General features: G+C 45.3%; 1 protein-coding gene and 1 long non-coding RNA gene across 2 annotated transcripts in view; one reads left to right on the plus strand and one right to left on the minus strand.

Annotated features, from left to right (window-relative positions):
• Kif5c (kinesin family member 5C) overlaps window positions 1-25,287 on the plus strand; it is a 157,721-nt gene that overhangs the window by 64,158 nt on the left and 68,276 nt on the right. Inside the window, exons 5-11 of the mRNA XM_052182458.1 lie at window positions 5,063-5,167; window positions 10,023-10,071; window positions 10,319-10,374; window positions 11,075-11,162; window positions 13,065-13,189; window positions 15,518-15,622; window positions 15,975-16,123. Of these exons, the coding sequence (XP_052038418.1) occupies window positions 5,063-5,167; window positions 10,023-10,071; window positions 10,319-10,374; window positions 11,075-11,162; window positions 13,065-13,189; window positions 15,518-15,622; window positions 15,975-16,123 (677 nt within the window). The remainder of the gene's footprint in view (window positions 1-5,062; window positions 5,168-10,022; window positions 10,072-10,318; window positions 10,375-11,074; window positions 11,163-13,064; window positions 13,190-15,517; window positions 15,623-15,974; window positions 16,124-25,287) is intronic.
• Window positions 12,644-25,287, minus strand: part of LOC127685353 (uncharacterized) — a 32,376-nt gene continuing 19,732 nt past the window's right edge. Inside the window, exons 3-4 of the long non-coding RNA XR_007977851.1 lie at window positions 19,330-20,691; window positions 12,644-16,498 (exon numbers count right to left, since the gene is read on the minus strand). This is a non-coding gene — a long non-coding RNA (uncharacterized LOC127685353). The remainder of the gene's footprint in view (window positions 16,499-19,329; window positions 20,692-25,287) is intronic.

Here is a 25,287-nt window from a genome sequence, read left to right on the forward strand (position 1 = left end):
ACCATAGAGCTAGTTTGGAGAATTCAGCTTACAAGCAGCAGGGTAGGATGAATCCTTAATCCTCCAAACTAAGGTTTTTTCATTTATGAATCCCTCCTGGGAACAGCCCTGAGACGGCTGCTGCAGAATAGATTTAGCTCATGAATCATTCCTATTGAAGAGGAGATTTCAAAGGCGCAGGGCTAAACTCTTCAGCGCTCTGATGTTCTGTGCACTGATTGGAGTGTGGGCTGGGATGCTGGGGACCTCATTTCTGTTGTGTTGACTTTCTTTTGCCCAGTTTGCAGAAGACAAAGTGGTTTGGAGACTGTGCAAATTAAAGAAACATGAGGCGCATATGCCTCCTGTTCTCCATCAGGACCACTGCCGGACACACGGGTCACATTAGCTAGTTGTAGCTAGTTGTCTGCACACCTCACTCCCTAAGCAGTCCATTCCAGAAGACCTGGCCTTGGCGTTTCCATGCCCTCACTTTGGCCCCCCATTTTTCTCTCAAGGTCAACCGGGGTCTGTCTTGCAGGCTCTGGGGAAGTTGTAGTTGCATACTTTCCTAGCCCCACTTCTGCTGAAGATGGAGGACGGAGGACAGACAGAGAGGAAAAAGAGAAAGGCAGGGAGAGAGAGTGTTCCTTTGGGATCTCAAGAGGGAACCCATCAGTTTTTAGGTTTTGGAAAATGAGTAAGGTGTTCTATAACATGAAAGAAGAACCCTTTACTATTTCAAATCACCAAACTATTAGGGAATGCTTGCAAGAGTGAACTCTAAGCTTTTGGGTTTAATTTATCATTGACAGATGTAAAATATTTTGTGAAATGTCAGAAACTTAAAAACTGTAGACACTGAGAGAGACTGCCCTGCAGGGGAATGTGTTAGAGGAAAGTGGGTGTGTGTAGCTGATGGGGAAGACTGTGGCGGTCCTGGACTGCTGTGGGGACACTTGAGCCTTTGGGGCCTTGAACACACCCCAAGGGACCTCAGAGGAGCTGGATTCCATACAGTTCCCACCTGAGTTCCCCAGATTCTGTCATCTGTGCGTGTTTGTCATTCATCATGAGTTACTTCTCTTTGTTATGACCTCTGCCTGCAGCTGGAAGGAGCTGGCTGAACCTTGTCCTGTGCTGGATCCTGTTGCTCTGTGGGTGCTGAGAGGCCGGGGGTTGGGGGGGGGCGGGTAGGAGTCTGTAGAGCAGAAGCTGGGGGAAGGGGATTGCTGCAAGCTAAAAATCATAGACTGTAGGGAACAGAAGTTCAGGACCCTGGAATGCAATTAAATAAGAAATGCTCTGAGGCAGTGCATTTTCTAAAAGGAGGATTGTAGATATTCAGCATTACACACAGAAATCTTTGAAAAGCATCCAGAAGGGGTGTTAGCTCCCAAGTAAGCAGACTGTCACATTTTAAAATGTTTTTTTCTTTTTTAATTCTCCAATTTTGGGCCTGATATCCCAGTGGTGTTGCACATATCATCTATTAAAAAAGAACAACACATAATTATCCCCCATTAAACTGGAAAGATTAGCTCCTCATGATAAAGGGGATTTTCAGGTAAAATAGGCCTGGCCCTGAGGATGGCAGGCGCCACCATGCACGGTGGCCCTATCAGGGCGCTGGAGAGGATGGGATGCTGGCTGCAGACAGGCTGGGGTGGGGCTTGTCTCAGCACTTGGTCTGCTGCTTGGAAGGGATGATGCTTGGTCTCTGCACTCAGTGGGTCTCTTCAGCACGCTGAGAGAGAAGGCTGGAGACAGTCTGTGGTTTTCTTTCTGTTCAGAGGGACATCTGGAGACCATAGGAATCCCGTAGTTTCTCCAGCCACCTTGCAAACCTGCCTAATGATTCTGAACAAAACGCAGAGTACATGGTGCGCAAATGCTGCCGGCTTCTTGCTTTCCCACCTGCAGTGTTAGAGGAAACTGTGGATGTCAAGGAGGCCCCTGGCAGAGACCACGGAGAGCCTTGTGGAGAGGCCAGTGGGCCATGCCCTGTTTCTTCTTCCGTCCTTGCTCCTGGATGGCTGCATTCAGTTGGAGAAGTTTCTGGAGAGAGTCGCACAGAGCACAGCTGTGAAGCCTTTGTCCTATTTACTCCCTGAGAGGAGCGATAGACAGCAGCCCACCTCTCTCCACGGTGCCGCTCTTAGCCCTGAGCCAAGCTACATGCTGGCTGTCTCTGATAGGCTTGCTTGCTCTCAGTTCCTGCTTCTGCTGCTGCCAGCTCGCCCCTGCTGCGCACAGCCTTTGCCCAGCCTAGATGGCAATCATCCTGTACACTCGGGTGCTCCCAAGGACTCGTCTCTGCTACCTCAGCCGGAAGGGCCTTCATGGTCACTGAGTTTACCTCTTTTCACACTCTGGTAACCACAATATATCTGTGCATGTATGTTTCATCTGGAAACAGTATGATCTTTACACATACACATGCACATGGACACACATGGCATTCCATATATATTATATATACTCTTTCCATATATGTCACACACAAGCATTCTACGTGGATCACATACATCTCCCACATACATCATATAGACACAGACACACCTCATTTATGCAGCAGTATGTCACGTGTTTATATATATGCCACACACATTCCATATATATCACACATTTACTGTTCAGACATCCTCTACATACATGCATCCCACACAAATACATTATATACACACACATGCACATATACGTACATTTCTTTTCACACTGCCACACAATAAACAGATACATGTCACATATATCATACCCTCCCATATACCACACATATATCCTACATGTGCATATATATTCGCCATTGCAGATGCAGATACTATTCAGTATTATACACATATTCCCTGCCCCAGGTTATTTTGGTAGGCTAATTTTAAGTCAGGAGTCAATAAAAGATGATCTATTGGAAGAGAACCATCTAGGAAAACAACTTTGAGCCAAGTATAAGTGATTTTTAGATTACCAACCATTCTTCTCTGGTTGTGGACCACGGAGAAGAAGCTCTCATGGATTATCATGGATTATTCAAGAGCCCTGGAGCCTTTGGTAGAAAAGACTTGATTGGCTGAGTGGAGCAGTAAAATTTAACTAGAAGAAGATCTATCTTTTAATCCTAGGAATTCTTTTTGCCAATAGTCTCTGCAGGGTACAGCTTGTGGCCGTATGTTTTGCTTGTGTTTATGATGACCTATGTGATTTAAATGTGATCAGGATTTGAAAGCCTGAGGCTCAGTTACTTGGTGCTGTTTTCCTAGGTGCCATCAGGTAGTAGCCTGGAGTAGGGCGTTGCCTCATAACTTCTGAGGTCAGGTCAGCCCCACCCCAGCGCAGTGAGCACCTGTGGGGAGCTGAATGCTATATGCTAACATGTATTGAGACCTTCCTGTGGCAGGAACACGTCATGTATTCTGTTGAACTCTGCACTAATGTTATGCAGTAACCCCAGAATGTGTCTCGGACCAAACAAAAACACAGTGTAAATACATCATTGGATTTATTGCTTGATAGATGAGGGTAGCATGCCAGAGAGCCAGATTAGAGCAGCCAGGCATATCTGAACTCTGTGTTCCTATTGCTTATAAGTAGGGAGTCAGGAGCCAGATGTGCCAAGATATTGGGATGTCAAGTGCTTGGTGGCACATCTTTAATGATTCTGTCCATGTGGGATTTTGCTCTTCCAAACTCAAATGTTTGGAAGAACAAATGCTCTCCTAAAAGGAAGTTCCTTTTAGGAGAGCATTGTGTGCGGAAGACCTGGAGGAAAAAGGATTAATCAAGGAAAACAAAGTTGGCTTTCAGGGCACTGGGCAGATGTGGGCCAGGTGTTTGTGTGAATCTGTAAAGGTTGCTGACTGGGCAGATGTGGGCCAGGTGTTTGTGTGAATCTGTAAAGGTTGCTGACTAAGAAGGTGTGGAGCAGGTGTCAGTGCGAATCTATAAAGGTTGCTGGGCATCCCCAAGGACTAAGGAGAAAACTGTTTCTAGAATTTTGTAACTCCCTAAAAGTCTAAAATCTTCCGGTATACCATCACTGTAGATCTACAGGCTGTGTTCATGGTGAATAAGTTGTCCTTGGGAGAAGACTTGAATAGTCATTTCACCATGAGATTATGAGAAGATTCTGTGGAGTTGTGTACCTTAAGGTTACACCAAGGCTTTAAGGACTTCAGGATTCCTGTGGTGAGAATTGTCAGATATTGTCTCTCCCATTCCCTCCCACAGGGCTTCTACATATTCATGGCATCTTTTGAGATCCCTCATAGATGGAAAAAGAAATTCTGGGCATAAATGTGTATTTAGCAATGCTTAAAATAAGTATTTATCCCTCCACCTGGTTGGTAAAATGTATAAAACTGGGGAAAAGGAATTTAAGAATACCCTTTAAGTTAATTTACGTATTAAAAGGAGTAAAAAGCATATTTAGAATCATTCAGTAGAAGAATTATTGATTTCACAGAGATCAATGGAATGGATTTTCTTGGCTGGTCTGTAAAATGATCCTGAAGAGGGTATTTTTGAGTAAGGATTTTAGAAAATCTTGAACGATGGTTGAACCTGTCCATTCTGAAGTCGATTTTACTTGGGATTAGCTTATCTGGACTTGTTTTCTGGCCAGTCTCTATTACAAGTTAAACTAAGGCATGTTCTCTCTCCTCCTGCCTTCTTCCTTCCCTTCCTTTCCACTGCTTCTATGTGTGTAGATTCACACAGGAGGGGAGATGGTGCCCCTCCCTCTCACACACATAGCCAGGACAGCCTTCTGCTGGAAACAGAGGCGAGCTCCCCAGGGAGCCAACAGCTGGGGTGTGTGTGTGGTGTGTGTGTGTGTGTGTGTGTGCTTCCTGTTTTGTAGGTTCTGCTTCAAAAGCCCTGGATTGATCCAGGACTTATGCCCACCTATTTCTTGCCTTCCCTACCAATCGTTCTGGAAACTTGTGTTTGTCATACAGGAACAAACAAAACATGACCCACACAGTCAACTTGGATTTTACAGACGTAACAGCGTTACCTGGAAAAGGCAAACCCCACTGCTCTCCTATTCCTAGCTCTCCTTTGACTGTTTTCAATCTTTTGCTCACAGGGGAAGCTGCACGATCCTCAGCTTATGGGTATCATACCGAGGATTGCACATGATATTTTTGATCACATCTATTCCATGGACGAGAACCTGGAGTTTCATATCAAGGTAAGTGCTTTTCACTAAGAACAAGGCAGGCCACTAGGCCCCAAGTCACATTACTCAGTCTTTCTCCTTTTATATAGATGGACAAGATGGCTTCTTTTAGTTCAAGTGTTACTCTCTGGGAAGCAGACCCTAAGTTAATTTCGGTCAGTACCAAGCATTTGGATTGGTTTGCTTGAAATAGGAACATAAAAACATACACGCCGCTCCCTTTAGGATGGAATCATCATACCCATTGCCTGGATTCTCCCCTTTTCCCTATGTGTTTCTGAGGATTGTCCAGGAATATGTATGTGTGTGGGTCCAGACACCGGTTCTCAGTGTGAGTTCCCTGGAACACAATCCCTTGCGTTACCAACAGGGAAGCAGCCAGAGAAAAGCATTATGTGGCCAAATAAACTTGGAAAATACTTTTTTGACCAGTGCTAAACTTATCACAAGTTCAAATGCTGTCATGAATAGTGTGATTCTCAGAAGGAATGCACCCCCCACTCCCTGTATAATGACACAGTCACCCTGCTTTGGGAAGTGTTGGCTGGGAATTCGCCTGCCTTTTTTCTCTTCCTCTTTGTTATTATTTTGTTTTAACCCAGAAATGCTAATCTTGCTTAATTTTGAATTGAAAGAGAGACCTCTACTCAATTGTTATTTCTGTTAAATTAGAAAATTTAAACTTCGAGCTGGAGAGATGGCTCAGAGGCTAAGAGCACTGACTGCTCTTCCGAAGGTCCTGAGTGCAAATCCCAGCAACCACATGGTGGCTCACAACCATCTGTAATGAGATCTGACGCTCTCTTCTGGAGTGTCTGAAGACAGCTACAGTGTACTTACATATAATAAATAAATAAATAAGTAAATAAATAAATAAATCAGAAAGAGAAAAAAAAAGAAAGTTTAAACTTCTTTGTAAATTCCAGAAGGCTACTTGTTTAAACAGAGAAAGAGAGACTGTGTGGCCAGTGTAGAACAGACTGGGCATTAGGAAATTCCAGCCCTGGGTTTTCTTTGTTTTTAAATTATAAAAAATGAAATATAGTTCATATGGCATAAATTTCATCCTTTAAAAACACATTTCTTTTGAGGGGCTTAGTTTATTTCCCAAACTATATAATCATCATTCTCATGTCAATCTTTAATACTTCCACCACCCCAAAACATACTGCCTTGGGCCCCTACGCTTCTCCATTTTTTCTTTCTTTTGATTCTGAACTTTGCTCTCTGTTTTGTTGGGCGTGGTCTTGGGCAGCATGGCAGCCCCTTGATGAATGGTCTGTATTTGCAATCCTGCCTTCTCCTGGGGAGGGGTTGGCTGGCCAGCCCAGAGCAGTCCCTGCCCTGCTTCTGTGCTCCGATACACACAATGTCTGCTTCTCCATCTTTGTGCCTAGAGGGGTTGAAGGGCAGGGAGACGAGAGGCTGTTCTAAGATGGCAGAGTAGCTTAGTGCAGAAGCTGTCCTGGAGGCTTGAACCTTGGTACCAACACATGACCCAGTAGGTTAGTAATGCGGGAGCAGAAGTTCAGACATAGACAGATGTCCGAGTTACAGTACAGACCCTAGCACCAACTAGTACTTGGTACCTTTTTCATTGTATTAGGCCTCTTTCTGGCCTGGTAGATGACTCAATGGGTAAAGGCATTTGCTGCCAAGCCTGACAATCCAAGTTTAGCCTCTGAGCACCACATGTGGAAGAGAACCGCCTCCCACAAGTTTTCTCCACATGTGCACCAGGGCTCAGGCCCTTCCCACACCTGCACAAGATAAATAAATGCAGCACTCAAAAGCCTCTCCCCTTATTTATTTCTACAGCAAGCTGTTCCTAAATTTACATTTCAAAAGCTATTGCTGTTTGTACAGTTATGAGTTACATCCAGCATACCCCAGGTCCCTTTGTCGCTGAAAGCTTGCTTCTCTGAACCTAGCCAGGCTTCCTATGTCTGAGGATACACAGCTTGTTGCTTTGATGGGATCAAGATTTAGAAGCTTAGTGCTTCTGTAAGGCTGTTTATGCTGACACACTTTAAACTACTGTAGAGGTCTTAAGCGATAATCCTGAGTAAGATGTTAAACCAATTACTGCCCTGGAAATAGTGTCTTGTGGCAGAATCTTATTACGATTAAGAATGGCCCTGGCTTGAAATGGTGGGGGGAGGGGAAGAATATTCCCTCAGTCTCTTGAGTCAAATCTTACCGTGCAGGCTCCCATTGTGCATTTCCTAGTTAAACTTGCCTTTCTATTAATAAGAATTGTAAATGGACACATTAGCTGTGTGGACTATGCATTCTGAACTTATGTGCTAACAGGCTAAGCCAAATGGGCCCGGTTAAGGCAATATTGAAAATCTGTTCCTTAATGCGTCCCGTAGAGGCTTTGAATGTTATTTGTGATCATGCTGTTGTTTTTCTGCCGGACAATGCCTGTTGGTTTCCCTTCTGCCTGGTCTCGCAAAGCATTTGAAATAACAAAATGAAATTTGACACCTCCAGAAAGCTGAAGTTAATGCATGAGCATTCTGTTTTAACTTGTATTAAACAGGAAGAGGAACTTAATTGCCAGGCTTGGTGGTCCATGGTTCATGGCTACTTTTTAGATGTAACCGACTTTTCTGTGTAATTTTGTGGAAGTAAAATCACATGTTTAGGATCCCCAAAACTGAGATGTGAATATGGTTGAATGCATTGTGTGCATGTATGAAAAACATTAAAAACAAATCTCCGGGTAGTGGGGCATCTCAGTGGCAGTTAGACAGTCATGAACTAGAATAGACTGACACCAGAATGAGGCCAGCCTCAGGAGAGCCTGGTTACAGATGACTGAAGTTGGGCTTTGAGGACGGCACAGAGGTGAGTGTGGCAACGGGAAAGACTGGAGTGAGCAGTTGGTCTAGGTCAGAGGTAGGGGAGGTCCAGCTCTGAAGTTTCACCTGGGTAGGCACAGTGCAGCTTCACAACTGAACAGCGACTATCGAGATTGGCTTAATGGTGGGATTTATCCAGTTTGCTCATTGTGTAAACATCATAGATAACCTATGCAAAACCAGGAATCTATGCTATCACTAGGTAATATGATCTTATGGGACTGCTACCATATATGTGGTCTGTTGTTTATGTTATCATGTAGCCCGCGACTATTTTTTTCTTCTCTAAAAATTAATTATTTATTTATTCATATTTCAAATGTTGTGCCATCCAGGTCCCCCCTTCATGAGTTCTTCACCCCCTCCTGTCCTCTGTTTCTGAGAGGGTGCTCCCCCACCCATCTCACCTTGCTAGCATCTCCCTTCCCTGGGGCATCATGTTTTTACAGGATTAAGCACAACCTTTCCCACTGAGGCCAGACAAGGTGGTCCTCTGCTTCGTGTGTAGCGGGGGCCATGGGCGTGCCCATGCATGCTCTTTGGATGGTGGCTTAGTCTGAGGGGTCCGGTTTGTTGATTCAGTTTTCTTCCTATGGGGTTGGAATCCCCTTCAGCTCCTTCAATCCTTCCCCTAACTCTTCCATTGGGGTCCCTGACCTCAGTCAGATGGTTGGCTCTAAGTAATTGCATCTGTCTCAGTCAGCTGCAGGCAGAGCCTCTCAGGACAGCCATTCTAGGCTCCTGTCTGCAAGCTCAGCATGGCACCGGTTAGGTGCCTGCCCAAGGGATGGATCCCAAGTTGGGATGGTCTCTGAATGGCCTTTCCTTTAGTTTCTGCTCCATTTTCTATCTCTGCATTTTCATGCTGTGCGTTCTCTTATTTATATTGTATAGATGCTTATGAGAATGGGGGAAATCTTATCTGGGAGGAAAGAGTCTGATATAAACAGTGTGTAATATTCTGGAAAGAATTTTTCACGTCTTAAAGACTAATAGCTTCATTTGCCAGATCAGGAAATTGAGGCCATGTGTACATTAGATTCCTCGGAACTCATTCTTAGTTTAAGCATCACATTACTTCAGCTATCAGACGAGTCAGCTGGGAATTCAGAAGCTCATTCTGGGTTCTGGCATCTGAGGCTCTGAGGCAGTAGGAGCGCGGTGGTTTTTAGGGCTGTGTGCTTCTGAGGTTGACACTGATATAGTGGGGTTGGCTAAAGCTTGAGAGTAATTATTTGTAAGGCTTCTTTTTCCTTCTGAAGTCTAATCATCTTTTGTTTGGTTTTGGTTATTGAGAAAGAATATCTTCTGTAGCTCCGGCTAGCCTTAGATTCACAACAATCCTCTCACTCAGCCTTCTGATCTGGGATCATAGGCATAGCTACCACACCTGGCCAATAGTGTTTATTAAACCACATTTGTTCCAATTCTTCACAGACTCCAAACCTGGTGGCTTCATCAGTACCTTCTCTGATAGGTCTTCATCAGACCTATCTGTCTGAGCTCCTGTAGTTCCAGGCATCCTTAGCCTGCCCTTGCTTCCTTCATGCTGATGTGTAAGCAGTGTTCCCGTGGATCTGACGAGGCTGTGGCATCATGTTATTGGGTGAAGTCTACTATGTTTGCCCAACACTTGTTTAGTTTAGGATGCTTTCTCTTAGGGCTGTTACCACACCTGGTACATTTGCTTGGTATTCAGCTAAGGCTAAACTTGGGTCCTCGTGTAAGAGGCTATCTAGCAGTGATGTCAGGAACACCTGGGACCAGAGGAGTCAGAAGTGCAGCGCGAGAGAATGTTCCATGGTTGACAGATGGGTAGGTCACAGTGGCCAAGCAAGAGGAACACATGAGGGGTGGCTGGGGCTCTGTGCTCTGGACTCTGATCTGTCCCTTGTGTCCCCTCTTCTCAGCCACTGTGAAAGCTTTCATGAGTTTCATAGCGATGTTCTTTTAAATGTGGCATGGTATTTCTATTTCAATTTCAATTTGTCTTTAACTAGGTTTCCTATTTTGAGATCTACTTGGACAAAATAAGGGACTTGCTTGACGGTAAGTTCCACCTGAACGCACTGTGTTTGCTCTGCAGTTGAGGTTGGGGGTGGTGGTGGTGGAGAGGAGTTAGCATGTCTGCCTGGACAGCTGATGACAATTTAGAGCGCCATTTGCCTTCCGGCTGTGCGCTCTTCCCAGCCACAGCTTAAGCTTGTTTCTTTTTTAACCATAGCCATTCTTCTCAGAGCGCAGGGTTTTTAACTTCCCTTTCTTTCTTTATATGCGGTCATTTTCACCACCACAGTGTCCAAGACCAACTTGGCTGTTCATGAAGACAAAAACAGAGTCCCCTATGTAAAGGTATGCAAAGACTTGGAGCAATGTGGCGCACTTCTCTGTGGTCACTGTCCAAATACTGCATGAGATGCTATGAAAGAGTGCCCAAAAGGCATAGTTATAAAAATCCAGCATTTATCTTCTTCAATGTAGCTTTCTTTTTGTAAATTATTATTATTATTATTATTATTATTTTTGCTGGGAATCTAATCCAGTACTTTGTGTATAAGCTATGAGTATTTTACCCAGCCTTCTTTATGAATTCTATTAATTAAATACTACTATTTAGTATTTCAAAGAGGTTTGGGGATTGAATGCACTGGTGTATGCTGTGCACCTCACAGAAGTCTACTGTAGCATTGTCTATTGTGTGATGGCAGAAATGGCGGATGATGGAGGGGGAGGCGGGACATTCTCATTTCCTCCCCTCTCATAGATTTTTTTCTTTTAATTTCTGCCTTCTGAAAGCATTGCTTTAGGGTCTGAACATGAACCTAAAAAGCAGTTTCTCCAGCTTTACAGCTAGCTTTCCTGGGGCTAGCTCATAGTTCTCTTTAATGTAGAATCCAAGCCCCAGGCAAGGGGGAAGCACTACTGGTCAGCATCACTGCCTTTCTGTTTAGCTGTGCCTTTAGGGGAGAAAGGATGCTTAGCTGCTTTGAGATGCTGTGGCTTTGCAACCGCAGTAATAATGGCCGACCTGCCCTGCCTTTGACTCTTGCAGGGGTGCACTGAGAGGTTCGTGTCAAGCCCGGAGGAGGTCATGGATGTGATCGATGAGGGCAAAGCGAACCGTCACGTAGCTGTGACAAGTAAGTGCGGGGGTGGTGCCCGTGCTGTCACGTAGCACGTCGATATCTGCCCTCTGTGCGGGTTGGCTGGGTGATGAGGGTATGGGGGATGGTAGCAGAGAGCCGCGAGCAGACAGATGCGGGAGTGTATGCAGGACTCAGGTCTTGAAGCCACTGCCTGAGATTCCTTGGTTTTTGATAAAAGCCTTAGAAAGAAAACCCAAGCTAATGATTTCATGCCCAACACAAGGAAAAACAGTTGGAGTTCTACCTCTGTGGAGGGAGAATAATGCAGAGAGCCTCAGAGGAGACTGGGCAGGTTCCGAGGAGTCCCTGCAGCACGTGCTCCCAGCAGGCACACTCATGAGCCAAGGTGCCAGGCAGCTTGTGCCCAGGCGTCACATCCCAGGTTGCTGCACGTGTGTATCAGAGGTGCGGAGGCTCCTTGAAGAGACTGGCGCCATCCTTTTCAGAGGGATGTGGACAACGGAGCGTAAGTTCACACAGAGCTGAAGGAACTACGCATTTCAAGTTCAGAAGAGAAAAAAAGAAGCAGGAGAGGATGCGTGGGCAGTGCAGTTCGTTGACGTTCTGGGCTCTGATGTTGAAGAAGATGCGATGTGCTACAGGCTAGGCACTCAGGCTTGACCAACAGTCAGGACTCTCCAAGCCTGGCAGCTGCCCCAGGTGAAGCCTGCTGCCATGGAAGAGATTCAAGCAGTAGTTGAGGAGTGGTCTAAGACCTTCTAAGAGCTGGTCTAAGGCTCCTGTGTGGATGGGCTCCAGTTCCACGACTCAGAATTCTAAGCCTCTTCTTTACCCCACAGCTTATGAAATGATGCTCATGTATGCGGCAGTTTTCAGAGCTGACCTAGGCTTGCTCACAGTGTAGGAAACACTGCTTCGTGGCTGTTCTGCCCGAAACTCGCATATACGCAACAAAACTTTCTCGATGTGTTTCTTAAGCTGTCAGTCACGAATTATTCACAGTGTACCAGAACTGGCTGCCAGCTTCAGAGCTGAGGAATCTCCAGTGTTACTAGTGTCCTTATCATTCTGTCAGGGTTTTTCTACATTATTTGTGTGTGTGTGTGTGTGTGCGCGCGCACTATATAGATGTGCACATGGAAGCTAGGGAGAGCCCACTCCCGAAACTTTTCCTCTAACATGTGGGGCTTGGGAATTGAACTCGGATGTCAGGGCTGATAGCAGAATCTTTTCCCATTGAATCATCTTTCCAGCTCTGGTTTCTATTTCAGAGTGGTGAGTATATTTAACAGGGCTCTGTTGCTAAGTCCACTTGCATTGTGGGCAACATCTCACCATGTGTCTTCACAATTCTCCCCCTTCCCCAGCTGAGTCCTGGACTCAGGGACCTTTGCAGAGGGTTGTGCCCTCTCCCCAGCTCCAGTTTTAATTTTCAAATTAAGTAGTCTATCTTAGGGTTTCTATTCCTGCACAAATATCATGACCAAGAAGCAAGTTGGGGAGGAAAGGGTTTATTGAGCTTACACTTCCATGTTGCAGTTCATCACTAAAGGAAGTCATGACTGGAACTCAAGCAGGTCGGGAAGCAGGAGCTGATGCAGAGGCCATGGAGGGATGTTACTTACTGGCTTGCTTCCCCTGGCTTGCTCAGCCTGCTCTCTTATAGAACCCAAGAATGTTAGGATAATTCCTTTGTTATTTGAAGGCATTGTAAAACTGTCCTCTCTACAATGAGTGGGATTTTTGTTTCTTGTTTTATGTTTTGCTTTGTTTCCTTTTAAAAGAAACAGTGGCCTCAGATACATCCCAAAATTGGCTTCGCTGACTGCAGAGAGCTGTACTGTGGCGACATGATTGGCTGTGTTTTAAAGACTAGAGCTTTCCTCCCTTTGCTGTCATGCTCTCTGCGGAGCAGTAAACCATTTTCCTTTTCAGACATGAACGAACACAGCTCTCGGAGTCACAGTATCTTCCTGATAAACATTAAGCAAGAGAATGTGGAGACTGAAAAAAAACTCAGCGGGAAGCTGTATTTGGTTGATTTGGCCGGGAGTGAAAAGGTAATTTTGGTTTTTATATTATCTATAACTTCCCTCTGTTATTTGCTCACGTGTACAGTGGCATAAGTTTTGTGCCTTTTACTTACTGATTTTAAAGAGGTTTAAAATGTCGAGGAGTGGTACCATCAGGTTTCTTTGCCTTCTCATTTTGTCCTGTGGGCTGAGTCCCCAGTTCATGTCAGAGGCTCAGATTTATTTATGCTTTGTAGCCTGTGGCTTTAAGCAAGTGTTAATATGACATAGCCTGGCAAGGCAGCTGCCCAACGTTGGGATGGGCATCCTTAGGATGGAAGGAGCCATCTGTCGTATCGATTACAAGTAGTAGACTGGGGAGGGCTCTGCCCCTGGGACATACATGGTTGGCCTGCTTCTGCACTTTGACCTGGTCTCTGCCAGTGTTCCTATCCAGTGGCAGTGGAATTGAAGTAACAGAGCTCACGAGTGGCCTTGGGTCCTCTGGGTTGGGAAGCCTTCTTTGGTTTGTTGTGATCCTCTTTCTACACCTGTGCTCTGTTCTGTGCTCCCAGGCACTGGCTAAGACCACATCCAGAATCACTACCCTTCCCACACCACCCCCTTTCCTAAGCACCCAGGGATGTTCCCTTAGCCATACTCTGGTGGGGCACAACCCCTGTAGCCAGCATCATAGAGCCAGCACACACGCACAATTCCTATTTCTGCCATCATCAGTGACATCAGCTGGTTGTCCTCATCAGGGCAGGCCCTGAAGCTCTGTCAGTCTCCCTAGCTGTACAGGTGGTTGCCACTTACTGCCTCACACTGCTAAGTTCCTGAACCCTAATTATGGCTACAAACGTCCCTGTAAGTCATGGTTTTTGAATTGTCCTCTTACTTGTCTGCGTGCATCTCAAGTGTTCTGTCTGTGGGCTGGCCACAATTCTCAGCCATGCATCAGGATGAAGGGAGCACACTGTCCATGGCTCTATACTGGCCACTGACTGGACCGCCATGCTGGGTGCAGGCTACAGAGAGCCATGTAACGATGAGTTATTTAGGGCTGAAGTACACCTGACAACTGCCTCCCACTGGCCGTTGCTGCTACTTGTTAAGGGTACTTATGAGGGGTTTCAAGCGTCCCTGCTTGGTTTTTTCTTCATATTTTTTTTTCCTTTTCCCAGGATGAGTCCGTATGAATGTACTGTCTTGAGAACAGAGCTCTGGGCTTCCGATCCCATCACCCCAAAGGGTCATCCTTCTCTTAGGGTGCCAGAGTGGTATCTCTGGGGTTCACTGTCCTTGTCTGCCAAAGAAGGTGGTGGATGGTGCCTGCTTTGAATATTTCATAGAGTTAAGATGCTCAAATTAGAATGCATCTGAAAATGCCTGTAATAGGCTGCTGATTTTTGTGGCCCATTACCCCATGATGTTCTGTCTGCAAGCAGGCTGCCCTCCATAGTTTTGGGGCAGAAGCCTGGACTTTTCAGAACCTCGCTCCTGGACAACACTCCCCTCTGTTGTTGGGAGGTGCAGGGATCTCCTTTATATATATTTGAATCCATCCATTGTTCAGTTTAAAGTTATTTTTCCCTCCTTCTATTTTTTCTCTTTCTTAGAGAGCAGCTGTTCACCCTGCTTTTATTCAGACAGCCAGAATAAATCTTACTAAACCCTTTCCTTTCCTTTAAAAAAATTGGCGGCATTTGTAAACCTCTCTATCTAGATTAAATGCTGAAAATGTGAAATTATCTGTACTACTGCAGTAGAGGAGGCACCGTGTATAGTGGGCCATAGAAGAAAAATCAAATTTATACATTTATAGTATAGCACATATGTCCTTGTCTCTTCGTGTCTCCCCAAGCCTTTGCATTTTAGACTCTCTTTCTTCCCTCTCTTTGCTCCCCACTGTCTCCCTCCATGTTACAGAAAAAAAGTAGAGAAGGAACCAAGTCAGACACCCATTCCCACTCCTCAGTCTTTTGCCTGAAATTTGGGCTCATACATATTTTCCTCACCGTGCCGCACCAGACCCCATGTAACTGGGAGGCTGTGTTTAGTCCCCCAGGACCCGCTCACTGTGGTGACAGCACTCCAGGAGCCTGCTTTTCCTGGATGGATGTCCCCCAGGGAAGTATCTACAGTTCTCCCGCTTACGCATTTCAGCCATTTCACTAAAACCCAATTGAGAGGAAAATGACAGTGGGAGAGCTCAGAGCGCCAGCTTCCGGCTCCGGGGACGGCTGCGTGGGGTGGTTCTTCCTCACCTTCACTCCCTGCTCTCCTGCAGGGCCGGCCTGCTGCCCCTCTGTGCGCGCAGATTTTCTGCTCTGCGCTCACACGGTCCTCACTGCCTTTTCTGTCCCTTGGTAGGTCAGCAAAACGGGTGCCGAGGGAGCTGTTCTTGATGAAGCTAAAAATATCAACAAGTCTTTGTCTGCTCTCGGAAATGTGATCTCTGCCTTGGCAGAAGGGACAGTAAGTAATCCTGTCACCATCTATTACACAGTATTATGGGAAGCAGCCTTTGGGATTTGTGTATTCTTATTGGGATGGATTGTCACACATTCCCAGACGCTCATTTATTTTCCTCTTCGGAAGAGGTATTTCTGGCTGGAGTGTCTGTTGCTGGGAGCTCCACTCCACTAGGAAGTATGAATGGTGACGCTAACTTCCTATGACATGGGTCACAGCATGGACAGTCTTTGGCAAGGTCCAAAGTCCTGGCTGCAGATCCTCATCCCACATGTTTCTAAGTTTGGCCAGCTTGCTTCTGTAGTTTTTCTTTGAATGGGCTGTCAAAGCCAATGCTCCTTCTCTTCTTAAATAGAAAACGCATGTGCCATACCGGGACAGCAAGATGACTCGGATTCTCCAGGACTCCCTGGGTGGGAACTGTAGGACCACCATTGTCATCTGCTGTTCTCCTTCAGTCTTCAATGAGGCCGAGACCAAGTCCACGCTGATGTTTGGACAGAGGTGCGTGTGGGGTTCTCAGAACCCATGCTCTGAGCTAGGAAATAGAGTGTGGGTGTGAATGGCTTGGGGGCAGTGGCCAAAATGGCCGATAATTATTACATTGCATCTATCAGATGACCTGTAAACTTGAGGTGTTATTTAGCAAGGTAACTAGGATTGTGTTTTCAGTGGTGGTCAGGGATGCTCCTGTCAGAAGAATAGTGATGCAAAACAGAGCGAAGCGAAACACCCAGCTCGTTGGTGCAGCCACTGTTGTGCTTTGTGGACTCGAAGCCTCTCCTTTAGCTCCGTAGGATTTCACACACGTATATCTCAGCATTGATAACCACTTTTAACTCCAGTATTTGGAATTTGAAATCCATTACAAAGTTGTTCCTGGAAACAATCAGAAACTTAGATAAAGGAAGGGTAAAGGCATGCATGATGTAGGATAGGAATGCAATGCATTAACCCTGAGGGTGGTAGGCATGGGGTGTGTGTGGAGGAAAGGGTAGAGGATGACCACATTCTCACTGTTGGAAAGGCCGGAGTCAACATACCCTGCCTCTAAATATTAGCTGGTGCAAGCATGAAAGAGCTAGAGCAATCTTCGCATGTGTGGGCGGGGTCTTACCTTCCTTACCACCCCTGCCACCTTTTTAAAGTTTTTCAAGACAGGGTTTATTCAGTGTAATCATCCCTGGATGTCCTGGATTTTTTGTAGACAAGGCTGGCCTTGAACTCATAGAGATCTGCCTGCCTCAGTTTCCCGAGTGCTGGGAGTAAGGGCTTGCACCACCACACCTGTCTTCCTTGTCTTTCTTAACACATTCCTTTTTACCTACCTTGCCCCGCTGCCCACAGCTGACCTCTTCAGTCTTATTTGTTCAGTTCCCGGACTCCATCTTCTCAGCTGTGCTTTTTTGGTGTTGGCTACATAAGCTTGGGATACTGTGGACTTGGATGGTCTGAGCATCGTTGATGCTCATTGTGCGGAGCCCAGGCAGATGTGCTGGGGTGGATTCTCCTACCATTATTACATTCAGTGCCAAGCAGCTGCTGGTCTGTCTCTGTGCACCTCTCCTGCCTTGGGTGTTAGTGGGGTTCCCAGTGCTCCTCTGCTTTAGTCCTGGGAGGATGTTGTATGGTAATGCCCAAGGAAGTCATTTCAAATGGCGATGGGCGCTCTGTATGGGAAATTGCTACAGCTGTTTAAACTGCATCACACATCGTAGACATTTTCTGAGTCTCAACAGGACATAGGATTCTTCGGTTGTGGGCTGTCTAAACAACTGTGCTGCAGTGTTGTAGAACTAATCTATCCCTTAAACTGGAGTGGGGTCCTTTGCTTCCTCCTAAACGACCTCCTTGATTTGGTGCAAGCTTGAGGCAGTGGCACTGTCGCAAAGTGACACCTTTGTTTCCTGGCCACTGAGCCGCTCCTCCTTCCTTCTCTCTGAGCCTCAGATCTCTCTTAGAGATGGCGTATCTCCTTCCAAGGACTTATGGGAGGATGATGTGAGTTGCTCAGGGCTGGTACAGAGGAGGCTACCACTAGCTCCAAGGTCTCCTTACTACGCTGGCAATATTGAGGGCTGGAAAGATAGTAGTGGATAAGAGTAGACTGGAAAGAAGGAGCAGTGTTGTAATATAAAAGACTGTTCGAATGAAATCGAATTTCACTTCTGAAGCTAATGGATAAAGAAATGCTACGGGAAATTTAGGATTCCAGGAAATAAAATGCAATATCAAATATATTTCTAGGTGAAACATATTGGTCTGCTTCTTTTATCAGACCCTGAGGTGCATGAGAGCGGAGTGCATTTGCTGTTGGCATCGGCTCTCCAGCACGGGACGTGCACAGTGGTCAGTAGGTGCTTGCTGATCGGTGAAGCAGGCGAGCCTCACAGTCACGGTGGACAGTCCAAGGGAGCTGTGTCATCGCTGCCCCTAGAAACTGGCCTGGGTTTGGATCTAGTTTGCCTTCTAGTCTGAAATATGTCATAGTTTGTTCCTTTCTCTCCATCCACATGTTAATTGATTTTTTAGGGATAGTAGATTTGTCCGTAGGCCTTCTATCTGCTTTATTGTTAACTATGTGCTCTGAAGCCTATTATACAGCAGGCATGGGTCTGGACATTAGATTAGACATGGTGTCTGAGAGTGAATAGGATTAAATACTGGGCTGGAGAGATGGCTCAGTGGTTAAGAGTACTGGCTGTTTCTCCAGAGGTCCTGAGTTCAATTCCCAGCAACCACATGGTAGCTCACAACCATCTGAAATGGGATCTGATGGCCTCTTTTGGCACACAGGTGTATGTGCAGATAGAGTGCTCATATACATAACCAATATATAAAGCTAAAAAGAATAATAAGATTAAGCACTTTGAGCCCCAAAGCTGCCGGCTAGGTCCCGAGTCCCAGATAACCAATGATCACTTTGTTCTTGTTGCAGAACCGTGGGCAGCATCATTTCCATGGTCCTCCCAAGGACACAGCGGAGGGGCATAGTTTAGTTGGGATGAAATGCACTGGTGTGCTGAATTAATCCCAGCATGTGCTTTGAAGTTTTAGAAACTCAACAGAGTCCACAGGTGTCTAAAGACACCATGGAAAGAGCCCAGCCAGCCTGTTAGGATTCTAGGTTTAGTACTGGATTCACAGGGAAAATCCTCCCTGATGGGCTCTTATCTGATCAAGCTTCTCCCTTTAGCTCTCTGAGTGCCCAGCACTCTGCCAGTACAGAGGCAGCCATTGCCGCCTGTGTGTCAGAGAGTAACAGGTCCTCCAGACACTCAGAAAGCCAAATGAAAACATTGTGTCGATTGTTTTTTTTTTTCTAGACTGTAGCATGGTTTCTTTACTTTTAAGTTACTCTTCCATAGTACTTTCTTTTCTAGCATTTTTTTTTCAGAAAATATATTCGTGACTTCCAGATGTGTGGACTCAAATCACTCCATTATCTTGGAAGTCCGTTTAGTGTGCCTTGATTTGGTGGAGGTGGCCCAGATCAGTGTGTCTTGTCCAGCAAGAATAATTCAGTCTATTGTTTGTTGACTGTGAGAGGGGATTGGTGACTCTGGGGAAGTGACAGTATTTGTGTTCCTGGTGTGCATTGCTCTCAGAAGGAGACCATACCGACGCTTCAATCAGGCTGCCCGCCATAGTGGCTCTTAGCTGAAGCATGCGCACTGGTGCATTTGACATGAGACCAAGAGCTTACTCACCTCTGTGGAGAAGCAGTTTCTGGGACCTCAGTGGGGTAGCCTTAGCCCTTGGGGGAAGAGAACGTTTGGTGTATAGTGTAATTAGAGGCCAGTTCTTCACTGGTCACAAGAGCTTTAATTTCTCCTTCGAGGCTAACCTTTTCCTAAGAGGCAGAACCCTTTCCAGGCCTGGAGAGTGCTTTGGAGCAGAAATGAGTTCCGAGGAATGTGTAGCTGTTTACCCAGCAGCAGGACTCGGGCAGATCAGAAGTTGTGGTGTAAATTTCACACCCAAATGGCTAAGCTCTTTCATCAAACATAGATCCAGCTATTGCTCTGATGGTGTTTTTAGGGGGCCAATGTTTGCACTCAGCTGACTGAGTCAAGTAGATGACCCCGGGTCATGAGCATGGCCCTCCTGATCATTCAGAGGCCTTGAAGAGCCAAGCTGATGTTACTTGGGGAGAACTGAAGACCAGAATACACACTTGCACCTGCATTTCAAGCCCGCTGCTTAGACGTGACTTAGCTTTGTGGCACCCACAGATGCATGAGCCAGTTACCTTAGAAAACTAAGGAGATATGCTAGATATCCTTCTCTGTCTCTCTCTGTGCCCCAGCCACAGATTTCCAATTACTGATTTCCTCAGTAAACCCTGGTAGATGGAACTGGGATACTGGACTACCCTCCACAGAGACCACAGTCCTCTGCCCTTTCTCTCTACCCCCACCCAACATTTCCTGTGTAGAGCATGTAGTGCAGACTTTTCCTATGCACTGAAGCTGTGAGGATGTCTAGAGCCTCCCTTTTCAAATATGAGTACTCTCTGGAACCCCTGGAGAGCAAAGGAAGGTGCCAAAGCGAGAGGTACCGAGAGCAAGCATCTTCTGACTCCTTAAGGAGGCCAGAGTCATTAGAAGAGACTCTGAGTGTGCACGTCACTTAGAGCTGCGGCCAGTGAATATAAGCAGAAGAGATGAGTGAGGAGACAGGCGAGGGCGGGGCTCGCCGAGCCACTGGCCTGGCTGTAGGTGTTGTTCTCTGACACATCAAGGGCTTGGTCAAGTGCGTGTGATGGGGACACCTTCCAGAGTGTTAGACGGGAGTGCTCAGCTCAACTGTTGAAGGAGAGATGCTTAGTCCTCTTAGAACCTAAGTGTGCACCTCTTCATGTGCAGACTGGACATTCAAGATGGAGGGCCTGAGGGCTGCTGGGAAGGTGATGACACTTGAGAGCCGAAAGGAGTGTCTCCTCATTCTGCCGTAGATGTTTCTAAGATAACCACATCGGTGTCTGCCTCCAAGTGAAGAAGGCGTGCTGGTCCTCTATCACTGTTGGCTACACCTGTAACACTCTTCCCCAAGGTGTTAGCTTTAAGGTCCTAAAACAAAAACAAACAAACAAAAACCAAAAAATACCCAGACTCATTCCTTCCCTGAAGGGAAGAGAGATCTAATACCCAGGCAAACCCAGATGACACACTACCGAAGTGGTGTTTGAACCTCCGCAGAAAGGCCACACAAGAAGAGCTGTAAAACAGACACCATGATAACGGCACCCACACAGTAGGTGGACCTTCTGTTAGGGCTGAAACAAGGTCTCTTCCCTTAAGGAGGCATGGACTAGGACTAGCTACAGTTACAGATGTAAAGGTGCAAATGTGTCAGCACACATTAGGGTTAATCACAGGGTCTCACGGCTTCAGTAGTAAATAGACTACAGCTCCAAAGTCACCTGTGTCGGAGACAGTGTCCCCACACTGCAGGACTGGACATTGCTGCTCCTGCCATGCTGTTTGCATATCAACAAACCGTCATGTGAGACTACATCACACTAGTGGTATCTAATTCATTTTAGTTAGATTATCATACAATGCTGCGGGGGCAGGGGCTGGGGGGTACAATGCTTCCTGATGCATTTCTGAATAAACCCTATTTTAAAGCAATGCATGACTGTTAGACTTCAGATAAAAGTATAAAATTGGCTGTAAGAGCCTTTCCCAGTTCCGGCAGTCTGAGTTCATGTGAGGTTGTGAATTAACTGAATTTTTTTTGGAAGCTCAGCTGGACAGTAAATACACATATCTGGGTCATGGGCACCAGGATCCGTGTTGACTTATCAGGTCTAAGTCTGTCTAACACTCTCTAGTATGAGTGTAGGCAGTAAATGTGTGGGGAAAAAAACAAAAGATTCAGAATTTCTTCTTTTGAAATTATAATAATGTGATTTTCTCCCTCTCTTCCCCATTTCAAACTCTTCAATGTGCTCCTCCTTGTTCTTGTGTCCTTTTTGTTTCATTAATTGTTGTTACATATGTTTATATGTTTGTGTGTATATATATATTGTTTCAATTGTTTTTACATTTGTTTATAGGTTTGTATATATATTGATAAATTGTTACATATATTCTACATATAACCTGCTCAGCCTGTGTAATGTTACTTATATTTATGGTTTCAGGACTGACCACTTGGGATTGGATAACCAAATGGTGTGCTCTTCCCTGGTTAAGATTGTTCCTTGATTCTCAGCAGTCCTTAGTTGCTTGTAGTTTTTTGTGTAGAGTTAAGCTCTCCTGGCTTTGAGTGACAAAGAACCAGCAGTTAAGTGGGTGGGAAGGTAGGAAGGACTGAGGAGGAGTTGGGGGACAGGGATGAATGATCAATATATATTGTATGAAAAAATTCTAAAGCCAGTAAGTAAATATCAAAACCGAAACAAAACAAGGTGAAAACCGAGTCAGATCCCAGGACTAGCCGGAGGCATGACTCAGGTTGAAAGCACTTCCTGTTCTTGCAGAGGACCTGGGTTTGGTCGTAGCACCTATGGTGACTCAGCCCTCTTGTCTCTCCAATTCCAGGGGATCCAAAGTTCTTCTGGTCTCCTTGGTCACCAGGCATGCATGTTGTACACACACATGCACATATGTATGTATGTACGTATGTATGTATGTTTGTATGTGTGTGTATACACATTTATATATGCATTTATGTTTATATATGTGGGAGGGCAAACATTCATACCCATAAAATAAAAAACAGTTTCTTTTGTTTGTTTGAGATAGGCTTTCTCTGTGTAGAGCTGACTGTCTTGGAACTCGCTTAGGAGATTAGAATGGCCTCAAGCTCACAGAGCTCTGTCTGACTTTACCTCTGAGTGCTGGGATTAAAGATGTGTGCTATCACACCCGACTGAAAATATATCTTATTATTAACCCACTGACCCACTTGGTTATTTAAATACACTGTGATCCCACTATGTAGCCTAGACTGACGCCACATGGCTAGATGTCCACAGGAGGAAAAGCAGTCCGTATAGTAAGGGGTAGGGACTGATCATTCTGTCCTATTCCTCTCCAGATTTGTTAGTTTGACATTTTACATATATATATATATTGCATATAGGTATAAAGAAAGATATCGCCTTTCTATATAAGTTTATTTCTATAATGCTTTTTTATTAATATAGCATACCTATAGTAAGAAGTATAACATAATGTATACAGTTATAAACATTTAAAATTGCACGCTAACACAACCATCTCCCATTGCCTTAGAAGCTTGCCTCTGGCACCAGCTTAGCCAGTGCTCTGTGCTCAGGAGTGACCGCCATCCTGACTTCAGTCCGCACAGACAGGGATTGGCATGGAAGGCCTTTGAGCCTTACATGTATAAGATCACATGGTACCATTTTTTATTCAGCTGCTTTGATGCCTCATTGTATCTGGGAAGTTAATTCACACTGTTGGGTGTAGCAGCTTAGTGTTTCTAGTTATATAGTATTCTATTGGATGTATTCATTGTCCTGTTGATGGGTGTTTGACTGCTGTCATTTAGGGGCGGTTGTCAATAACATTACAGTATCTGTTGCCCATGAACGTACCTGTTGGGAAGAGTAGATATGGGTCACAGGGTGTGACATAGTTAGTAGACACTACAAGCCACTTTTCTGAAATTATGGTAACCGGCCATACTCACAGCAGAACATCAGAGGTGAAGTTGCTGCCCTTTCGCACAGGCTAGCCCGTCTATTGGGAATGGAACAGCATCCCGTTAGTTTCCTTTCCTCCCCCAGAGCTGAGGATCTAGTATTCTCTTTGCATATTAGCACTTCTTTCAGGAACTGCCATTCAAGTCTTTTCCTGCTTTTCCTTCTGGATTTGTGGGAGTTACTCCAGCCAACTGCTGTCTGTAGGTATTGTAGTGTCCTCTCTTGTTTTACAACATGGCTTTTAAATCCTACTTATAGTGAGGGACGTTTTAAATTTTATAGTCAATTTTTTCTTTTATGTTGTATTCAAGAAATCTTTACCTAACACAAGGTCTTGAGAATATTTTCTGTATTTTGCTTTAGATATTTTACCATTTTCACCTATGATATATCTGGAATAGAATTCTTATGTGGAGTTTTGTTTTATTTTTTTTTAAGTGTTTATTGAAAGCAACATGTCCCTGCTCTGTGGCAGGGGCTTCCCATAGATCAGATGGCAGCGGTGTGAGTTTCCATCTGGATCATTTGTCTATTCGGTTTCTAGCCTACGTTCAGACTATGTAATCATTTTAAGGATTTGGCTTTCTAAGTACTGATATTCATATGTGTGCACATGCGCACACACATAAGCTCTTTCTTTCTAAGATATGGGAGATATTTTAAGTCTATGGAGACATTTTGGGTGAGTCATCTCTTGTTTTCTTAGCTGGTCTCTCCATCTCCTGGCCTCAGGGGATGCAAAAGTTTGCTCAAGTCCCATTTAGAGGAGAGAAATTCTAAGGATCTGGCCTGAGAGTGGATTCCTACGGTTGCATGCGCTCCAGACCGGAGTGGGTTGTGTTTTGTTCCATCTCCTCTGACTCTGCTGTCTCTGCCTAGCCCTGGGCTCTGTTTGCATCAGTGCAGTGGCTCCCCTCCTCTGGCCTCTAGTCAGGCCAGGCCAGTAAGGAAATGGGTAGCAGGTGATGGAAAAGGGCAGAGGGGATGGGTGCAAGCTATCTATTTCCTGTAGGCTCATTTGGGGCTGGATTGCTCTAGACCACAGGCCATTATGGTTCCCACAAGGCTTCAAGCTCTCTTTTTGAGGCTTCACTGTGTTTACAAAATAGGCATTACACTGTCCCCTTTCTCAGCACCTTTCCACGCCTTTGTTAGACTTGGCAAATTGCTCAAGTTGAGTGGGTCATTGCTTCACAGCCAGGTCCCGGGTTACTATACAAATAGAAGAAAAAGAATTTTCTTGGCATCTCAGAAAGTTGTCCTGCAATAGATTTGATAGGTTTACTTGAGGAATGCACCTCTGAATAATGCTGCCTGAAGACAGGACAGGGGCTCCATCTTTTTCTCTCTGGAAACATTTGGAGTCTCCAGGGCACTATTTATGACTTAAATAAAATCAGTAGTCTTAAAGTGTATCCTTCAGTGACAGCAAGCATCTCAGCTATGAGTTTTTTTTCCCCACTTCCTGACTTAAGTTGATAGTGTGGACACAGCCGTGCCTGTGCGTGCAGCCCAGACACGGCCAGAGCACTGCCTGAGGATGTTAGAGGGCGGGACGAGAAAGCCAGACTGCACCAAGTCTTATAGTAATAAAATTACTGCTGTTGAAGAATTAGAATTGAGGCAGTTCTGGGGAGAGCAGCCTCAAGGTACAGCAAATGAGAATTATCCTAATTCTTTAGTGAGTCAAGCACTGATGTAGTTTAACTCCTCTTTCGACAGTTGGGCTATTTAGTTGTCTGCTTTAGGAATTAATTTTGCAATGGCATCTGCAGCACTGGGGAGAACGGTTGAATTACTTGCTTCAAAATAGAAATCGTGTCCCGAATGTCATTTGATGACAATAGTAATTAACCTGGATCACACTTCAGCTGTACCAGCAAACATGACAGTCCTAGAATTGTTTGGAGATTAAAATGAGAATGTCAGTAGCAAGAAAGACAGAACACTGTGTATTTTCACATGAGATTCGCCTTCTTAACAAGTA

Source organism: Apodemus sylvaticus, chromosome 5, assembly GCF_947179515.1.
Source record: "Apodemus sylvaticus chromosome 5, mApoSyl1.1, whole genome shotgun sequence".
Lineage (NCBI taxonomy): Eukaryota > Metazoa > Chordata > Mammalia > Rodentia > Muridae > Apodemus > Apodemus sylvaticus.